Source organism: Solanum tuberosum, unplaced genomic scaffold (assembly GCF_000226075.1).
Source record: "Solanum tuberosum cultivar DM 1-3 516 R44 unplaced genomic scaffold, SolTub_3.0 scf00381, whole genome shotgun sequence".
In the NCBI taxonomy this organism is placed as follows: domain Eukaryota; kingdom Viridiplantae; phylum Streptophyta; class Magnoliopsida; order Solanales; family Solanaceae; genus Solanum; species Solanum tuberosum.
This window is the reverse complement of record NW_006239304.1, coordinates 198,091-206,903: the sequence shown is the minus strand read 5'-3', so window position 1 is coordinate 206,903 and position 8,813 is coordinate 198,091. Positions and strand designations below refer to the sequence as shown.

The following is an 8,813-nucleotide window of genomic DNA, read 5'->3' as shown; positions in this document are numbered from 1 at the left end:
GGGAGTGATACTCCTAAATAGGTTCTGCAATGCTCAATTCAAAATTTTATCCCAATTTTTATCGAAACCTAATATTTACACCAAATTAATACAACTCGGAATAAAAAGTAACGCGTAGGAACAAAGAATTGTAGAAAGTTTCGTGTGGCTTTCCAGTACATGTCGTTTTCCCTTTTTCTCCTCTCAACCCCGTCCTAACCCACAAATTCCATTAATATCACCACCCAACTACCCTAATTTCTCACTTTTACACTGTATATATATACAATAAAAGGGTTTCTCTTAAAGGCACTACTAAAAAAAAAAAACCAATTTTTTTTCCTCCAATTTGTACAGGAAAGATCAAAGAACAAACCAAGCCATGGGTGGAGGCAATGGACAGAAGGCAAAGATGGCTCGTGAGAAGAACATGGAAAAGATGAAAGGCCAAAAGGGTATGCATAAATTAACTTTGTTGTATATTTTTTTTGGAATTTTTTCGATAAAAGATTGAATTTTTAGCTAAATCAAGATTATGGTGTATGTACAGGAAGTCAGCTTGAGGCTAACAAGAAGGCTATGAATATCCAGGTTTTTGTTGATTTCACTGAAATTTGTTTTCTTTTATCTGTAGAATTCTTTTCAACCAGCTGAAAAAGTAGAAATTTAGGTTTTCAATTGTTTTTTTTTTCTATTTTTGTTCGGGGATACACTAAAGGATTTAATTGGCTTTAACTTGCTAAAGTTTTGGAATTTTTGATTGGATATATGGAGTCCCTGGAAGTTTTTTGTAGTATAGACCAAACATTTAGTCAGATCTCTGTGTCTGGGAGCTAAAGGGGGTGATTTTAGGTGCTGCAATTTGTTAATGTCTTGTTAATCTAATTGAATTGAATGGATAACGAAGAATCTGGATTATGTTTTGTTGGAAAAATGTATTTGATATCTCAGAACAAACAACAACAACATCATTCACAGTGTAATCCTACTAGTGGGGTTTGGGGAGGATAGTGTGTACACAGCTATACTCCTATCTTGGGAAAGAAAGTGTTCAAGTTCATGTATAGATTTATTCTCTTAATATCTTGTTAATGAGTCTTTAATATGATAATTGTTCTTTTTTACAATTCTAGCCTTAGCTTTGAAAAACATAACTAACCATTTGAGTAGTCTTTGAATTCAATTTGTGCAATTGTGACATGTTTTTTAATAGCTTTGAATAGTGGTTTTTACATTGTTATGTATTTGGACGTTACAAGCTATTAGATGTGAAGCATCTGTCCACTCCTTTGCCTAGGTATGCTCCTATCTATTGGCTAGGGAAGTGTGGAAAAAATGGACATACTCTTCTCCTTTATAATGTCATACACACCTCAAGATAAAAAAAAAAAAAAGATTTTCATACCGTTTTCGTGATTATTTTAGCAAGCAGCGAGTCCGAAATTTTCGTTGTTCCTTTATTAGAACAATATATATTGAACAACTTGTTATAAAGAGTACTTAATAAATAATACTTACATACTACCATGTTTGCATAAATTATTTGATCTAGTTGAGCAGGAGAAAATTCATCAGGTGTTGAATCTCTTAGTATTAAGAGCAGAGAAATTATGTTTCTGCCATAATGTTTCACCTTTGGAACATCAGGGAAATGTTAGGCAAAGTTGTGCGTAGGTGAATTAGAAATAGCAGCAGGAGATGTTTGTGCAGCAACAGGAAGACCACTGGTATTTCAGTAGCAGTAGTAGATTGATAGTTTCCATGATCGAGGACAACAGAATAAAAGAAATATCCTTAAGAATATTGTAAAAAGAATTGAATTAACACGGAAATGGTAGGAACATCGTTTTAGCTTGAAATATGTATGACACACCCTTTAGGATATTTCATCGGTAAAGGTGTATCCCTCATGATTTATCAAACTCTTCTAGTATAAATTATGAACAGAAATAACAAAGAATAAACAAAAGAATCTAGCACTACAAAAGAAAAGGAGAAGAGCTTGTCTATTTTTTCCACACTTTCAAAATGAACATGGGAGTATATACAGGCAAGAGAGTGAACAAAGGCATAACATCTGATAGCTTGTAATGTCAAAAATTATAACTTAAAACCTATTCAAGGATCTGATACAATTGCACAAATTGAATTCAAATGGTTTGTTATATTTTTCAAAGCTAACATTGAATTGTAAAAAAATAATTATCATATTTAAGTTTCATTAATAACATATGAAAAGAATTGAACCTAAACATGAATTTAAACAGTCATCAAAATCATTTTTCTAACATGTCTACACGCTATGCTACTGCCTCACAGCTTTAAAGAGAATCTGAATTAGCTTAAATTGTGCTCAGATAGAACACAGTTGCCAGTGACACGAATAATCTTGATGATTTATATAAGGATTAGTAATTTTTTCATGAAAAAAGGGTGCTTTTGTTTGCACTATACATAGGTTTTGCTTGATCTAGTTCTTGTCGAACTTTTGAGCAAGGTTGTTATTACTGATTTATTCAAATTGCGCCCTTGCAAATTTAGGGAATCTGAAGGTCTTCTTTAAGTGTCATGAATGAGGTAGAATGCACCATGGTGATCCTGTAAGATTGATAATAATGCTAGCAAATCAGATTATGTTTTATAGAAAACAAAAGTTAGTATTAGGGGTATGCAAAAACCGATTTATCCAATAAACCGAACCCAAAAAAACACTATTGGTATATTGATAATGGGTTATTGGGCTAACGGTTTTTAAACGGTTTTGCAAAAATTTTTATTGGGTTATTGGTTCGGTTTCCGGTTTTATGATTTTTGTTAATGGTTAAATCGATAACCCAATAAGACTATACTAAATTTACTAGTCTTATTGTTAATGGTTAAACGATTGTTACTTCCACACTTTTTCCTTTGAATTGTGTCTAGTGTCTAAACTTGCAAGAAAAATGATTGTTACTTTTATGATTATTACTTTCATGCCAAATGCTGGAAAAATCATATGGTTTATTTGAAAATTTTCTTATCGTGTATATAATATATATGAGTATTTTCTTATTGGTTAAACAGAAAACCGAACTGTTAAGTACCATAAACCGATAAGAAATATGTTATTGGTTTGGTTATCGGTTTGATGTATTTACAAACCGAAAACCGATAAACCGAACCAATAACACCTAAAACCGAACCGAACCGAACCGACCGATGCGCACCCCTAGTTAGTATAAGAGATTGATAAATAATGTCTAGTCATTCGTAAAAACAGTGATGTGAAGTTAGAAGTTAAGATTATTATAAAGGAAAATGACTTTTGTTCGTAAGTGAGGAAAGTCATTTCCCCTCTTTCAATAGAAAAAGTTATTCTTGCAAAACATTTTGTGACAATTAATCACCCATGACATATTTTTGGAAGGTGTCATCTGGAATATAGTTTCCCCCATTCCAAACACGTTAGTGGCAAAGAGAGTTTGTTTTGTTAAAGTTTTGAAAGAAACAAAAGCTGAAGTCATGCTTGTTAAAGAGGGATAGATTGAGAAAAGTGAATTAGAGACGCATGACATATGTTTTTTGATTTAGATGTAAGAATAAATTGCGGGGCGAGTCAACAATTGTTTACCTGTAAATGCAGAGGAAGATTCGTTGAACTCACCACCAAAAGAATTGCCTCTATGTCAAACTTTGAATCTCATGGTAACAAAGTTAGAACTTATCACAAACTAAATATCTTTGCTTTGCTGCGTGTTTTCAAAAGAAAACTAGAGAAACATCTCTGTTGAAGTAAAATGAGTTCTATTTTTGATATCCATAGAGAAGTTATATATTTCTCTTAGAGAAAAACTGATCACATCCACCATTTTTTGATCATGTGGTGGTTTAGTTTTAGATAACTTAATCTTTATCTCTTTCAACGGGTTTGGGTGGGGTCGGGTCAGCCCACATGGGAGATCCAATATCCAGTAGTACTGTGCCATTTGGTATCTAGTTTTCAAGATTTTCTTCAAGGGACTAGAACTTGGGGTTTGTTGCTCAGAAAATGAATGATCCTGCCCAATGCAAGAACTATAATTCTTGCTGAAACTCTCTCTTCCCATGAGGACAAAGGGTCAAAAACAAGACGGTAAACAAGGAAGATGATATCTCAGCACTGTTATCCATTTGTCCTGATTCTTGCTAGTTTTCAAAATGCAGTGGAATAAGAAATAGGGCAGTAAACAATGTTATTCACTTGTTTTAGTATTCGCTAATTGTCAAAATGTAGCGGGAATAAGAAACAAGATCATAAACAAGGAAAACAATTTCTAAACAATGTAATTCATCTGTCTGGTTTTTGCTACTTGTCAAAAAACAAGACAGCAACAAGGAAGATGCTATGTAAAACTGTTATCTAGTTATTTTGAAAGAAAACCTGTTATCCATTTGTCTTAACGTTTGCTAATTGTCAAATGCAGTGCAAGGTGTGCATGCAGACATTCATTTGCACCACTTCTGAAGTTAAGTGCAGAGAACACGCTGAGGCGAAACATCCCAAATCTGATGTCAATGCATGTTTCCCTCATCTCAAGAAATGATTCACATATCAGAGTCTGGGCTGATGGTTGTTTCCCAACTATGTTTCTAAATTCTGTTAACCATGATAAAGTTTGAATCTGTTCAAAAGTTGTTGCTTCGTTCTGCTTCAAACTGTTGATGGCTACTTAGTTTGGAACTCTGTGTGAAATATATGTCTATAATAACTGCCTCCTCTTGGATTCATATCTTCTAGACTTGTCGAGCGTAATGCTTTACCTTGTCATGCTGATTAAGTATTTACTATTGCTAGTTTTAAACATTCACCACCAAGTATTTGGTGGGGTAGAAGTGATCCTTTGTCTTTGACCAGAGGTTTTGGGTTTGAGGTCTGTGAATCGAGTCGCTCTAGACAGGCAGTGTTACGCCCCAAAGTAGAACCTTTTCGGCACGATTCTAATATTAATCAGGGTCGAAAACGGGCACCAGACACTGATGGGAAACCCAAGAAGGGTTCTAATCATTTAGTCTGTGATGTGATAGCATTCAAGTCTATCATTGTGGTCTGACCTTATCTTCTGCGTCTTTATCTTCTTTTTTAAGTTTTTCTTGAGGAAGAGCAGAAATCACTGCTGTTATGTTTTGGAAAAAGATTTAAGTAGGGATGCTGATTGTTTGAAATCACGTAATTAGAGATTTAACTGCTCATGTTCAAAGCCGAAATAGAAGTCCGGTGCAAAATTTTAGTAGCTCAATCACTAATTTTAGTAGCTTAATTGATTGACTAATTTTAGTACCTCAATTGATTGACCATTTAAACTTTCATCTTGTTATTGAGGATTCGATCCTTGTAACCCCCATTTCTTGTTTTCCTACTCCCAATTTGTTTTTTAAAAACAAAAAACACAGACGTCAGGTTGTTGACTACTTATTAGCTAGAATATGAAAGACGTAGATTATGGAAAAAGACATTTTTTAAAACAAATTTAGGAGTAGACATGATTTTTGCCCAAGAGTAAAATACATGACTAGAAACTATTAGGTGATATTTTTTCATTTGTTTTTAATCTTGATAGATAAAATTACTCGGTACTTGTTGGTGATGGAAAACGGCAGGTATGTAATGGAATTAATTAAAATATGCACATGATGAATCGGACAGCGAGGTTTCTGATTGTGATTTTAATATAGTCAAGTTTATTTGGAGTACATAGATAGAAGTCTTTAAAAAAAAGAAAAGCTATTAGAACTACTGAAAGACATTGTTATTTTCTTAAGCATCTCTTGTGTAATATCAACTTCTTATCTGAACCAACAACGTATACGTTTCGAAATTAGTGACATTGAACCAACTTTTATTTGTATAACAAAAATACGTAATTGTCTCATATTCTTTTCCACGTAACAATTTCTTATTACTGAAAAAGGGAAAGCTATTTTTAAAAATCATTATTAGCGTTTAAATTGATTTTCTTGTACCATACTATATTGATTGGGATGAATGAAACTAATTTAATCACAACAACACTATAATCAAGTCAGCAAACTAAGCACGTCTCTAGTAAGTAAGTCACACTTTCATTCTTCCAAATGTAGATTATTTTTATTTTATTCGTAAAAATATATTCCTTCATCCATAAAAATAAAAGTTAAAAATGAAAATACTAGCAATTAGCTAGCATACTTTTGCTAAATTATGTATTGTAAATATCTTTCTAAGAAACAATACTTATATGTATAAAAATGAGTCAGTACCATTTGATAATAATTCACTGAATGACAATAATTTCAATCCTGAACCAGAAATTCCAGGTTTGACTTTGGAAATAAAATTGTCTTCTGATAAAAAAAAAAAATATTCTACCCAAAGTGAGATTTCTATGTACAAAAACAAATTAGGATCATTTAGCCCAAACCAGATAGGTGCAAAAAGTTCTATAAGAAACTGATGTAAACTGACGGGGAGTACTTAAATGGTAAGTATCTTTCACTTCCAATCTTAACATTATGAATTCGAGTCATCAAAACAACAAAAAAAAAGATGAGAATTTCTAGGGAGAAATTAAAAAGAGAGAGAGAAACTTCATAGCTCCTCCAAGCAAGGTTAACCAGATAGTAAAAATGCAACTTTATTTTTTAACTAAGTTCACCGTAAGCTAACACTGATATTTTATCAGTGACTCCGACTTCAGACCCCTCGTGAGCCTTGCCATAAACGGAATGTTGGCATCACCCAACATTTGCAAATCAAATTGTGACAATAAAGGATCATTATTCACACAAAAATTTGCATATGTAACTGCATGTTGTAACGCCTAATCAGTGACCACGAACTGCATGAGTATGGGCGGAGTTACAAGAGGCACAAGTTCATCAGAAAAGTACATTTGCTTTTTTATATTTTGAATTTCGCGAAAATTCTGCTTCCACCATTGCCTAGATAGGCAAAATTAAACATTTTTTAAAGTAAAATATGTTGCATGATAAGAGGAGTTACTCAGACGATAATATTCGAGTCAGAACAACAACAAAAAGGTGAAAGCTCGTAGCGAGAAAAAACTGATTGCACATATATTTTTATTTACATGCCTAAACTGTAATTCCGATGACTATTTTACACTGATTTTCCCCAACTTTCCAATCGTCAAAAAGCCAAAAACAGATAGAAAAATTCGATCCAAAACTAATTTACATACTTACAGTGAATTAAAATCACTCGATTTTCACTTTTCTTAACCGCTAGCGAGGGTGGTGCTGAGGAAGCCGGAACCGAAACTGCGACGCCGGAGATCTAACAGCAACGCCGTGCCAACATATACCACCTCTACACAACTCATCGGAATGATGACGTGGCTGATTCCGATTCTGAGTAAGATAACGATCGCGTGTAAAAGCACACCTAGTAACCTTACGTGACACATCCCACGTCAAACTCAAAATCAATACACTTCCTACAACAGCTGTTGATACAATCAGTACAAAAACTCCGCCGTAGCTCCGTCCAGTCATCAATCCGTACGCCTTCATTGCCGCTATCACTAACAGGTACAACGTCGTTAAATTCCCCACTACAGTATCCGAAATCGCCATAATTATTGGTCTTCTAAGATCAAAATTAAGTTGAAATTTGGTAAATTTTGAGTCTGCAGCAGGTAGTGAACTGATAATAAAGGGTTTTAAAAAGGGATTATGGTATGGAGTGAGAATTACGAAATTTTCGATTTGGGGTTGGGGTAGGGGTAGGGGGGTGTAAGATAATGCTATGGGTTCTGAGCTTATCTTCTTTTTATTTTCAGTATTTTGAGGAAAGGGAAAGGTAGCAGTGAATCTGATTCAGTATTCCAACTATAGAGACTCGTCCATTGGCTCATAATTACTCCGTTCGTTTCAATTTGTTTGTGTTATTTTTTTCTCTTTTAAAATTAAGGTAGCAGTCAAGTGCTAGCTAACTTTTAAATAATATGTTTACTATTACTCCATTTTTTCTATTATATCTTTAATTTAATTATATTGAGTTAAAGTCTTTGAAAAATTGTAGTGAGTATGTTTGGGATTTTATCAATTAATAAAGGTAAAATGGTAAATTCATTATACTATTCATTATTTTCTTAATAAGTGTGACAAATTAAAATTTGGCTAGTAAATAGACACGGAGGAAGTACTAGATATCTTTAATTTAAGATAATAAATTATTATTTTTTTAAATATTTTTATAAGAAATTATTTTAAATCAAAATTAGATAAATAAATTGAGACGAGAACGATTAAAAATTATGATCATCCAAAAATATGATGACGTGTGTCTAAAATGTGGGACACTGTGGGTATTATCACCTTTATTTAAACGTGGCGGCACAATATTCCTTATTGCCACTTTAAAGATAGCCAACTATGTCGTCATTTCAATGCAGGAAAAAAATTATAATGATAAAGGTTCAATCAATAATAGTTGTGTGAGGCTCCATTTTTTTTTGACACTTGAATGGTGGACCCATTTTTTTATTTTTTTACTATTTTTCTTCTACTCATTCTTCTTTTCTTTCATTTTTTTACTACTAAGTCCTAATAAATATCCAACTCCCAACTATATAAGTAAACAATTGATATAATTAATAAAAATACTAATAAATATTTTTTGTCAAATGAAAACGTTCTCATGACTGAATATTAAATATAATCTTATTATTTATTATTGTTAATAGTATAAAATTAACTTAAAAAATTCAGTTTCTTAATTATTAGCGTTTTTCAAAAATTAAATTAATTCAAATTTATTATTTGATAGCTCTTTTTGTTTTGTCTTAGACTTTAGTTCATATATGTGCAGTCATTAT

General features: G+C 32.6%; 2 protein-coding genes across 2 annotated transcripts; one reads left to right on the top strand and one right to left on the bottom strand.

Annotated features, from left to right (window-relative positions):
* The first annotated feature begins 205 nt into the window (after positions 1-205).
* On the top strand, positions 206-4,727 carry LOC102603581 (uncharacterized protein At2g23090-like). The gene is made up of 3 exons (XM_006362002.2): positions 206-434; positions 530-570; positions 4,422-4,727. Exons 1-3 carry the CDS (start codon positions 362-364, stop codon positions 4,539-4,541), a joined length of 234 nt encoding a protein of 77 aa, XP_006362064.1. The 5' UTR covers positions 206-361; the 3' UTR covers positions 4,542-4,727.
* Positions 4,728-7,218: 2,491 nt separating this feature from the next.
* Positions 7,219-7,569, bottom strand: LOC107057815 (uncharacterized). The gene has a single exon (XM_015302803.1). It carries the CDS (start codon positions 7,567-7,569, stop codon positions 7,219-7,221), a length of 351 nt encoding a protein of 116 aa, XP_015158289.1.
* Between the last annotated feature and the right edge of the window lie 1,244 nt (positions 7,570-8,813).

What these genes read in the sequence shown, in the direction of transcription:
- LOC107057815 (XM_015302803.1), bottom strand. Translation starts at nt 7,569, where the DNA reads ATGGCGATTTCGGATACTGTAGTGGGGAATTTAACGACGTTGTACCTG.
- LOC102603581 (XM_006362002.2), top strand. Translation starts at nt 362, where the DNA reads ATGGGTGGAGGCAATGGACAGAAGGCAAAGATGGCTCGTGAGAAGAAC. An exon ending in AAAGATGAAAGGCCAAAAGG is followed by an intron (nt 435 to 529) that starts GTATGCATAAAT and finishes GTGTATGTACAG; the next exon opens with GAAGTCAGCTTGAGGCTAAC. An exon ending in AGAAGGCTATGAATATCCAG is followed by an intron (nt 571 to 4,421) that starts GTTTTTGTTGAT and finishes TGTCAAATGCAG; the next exon opens with TGCAAGGTGTGCATGCAGAC.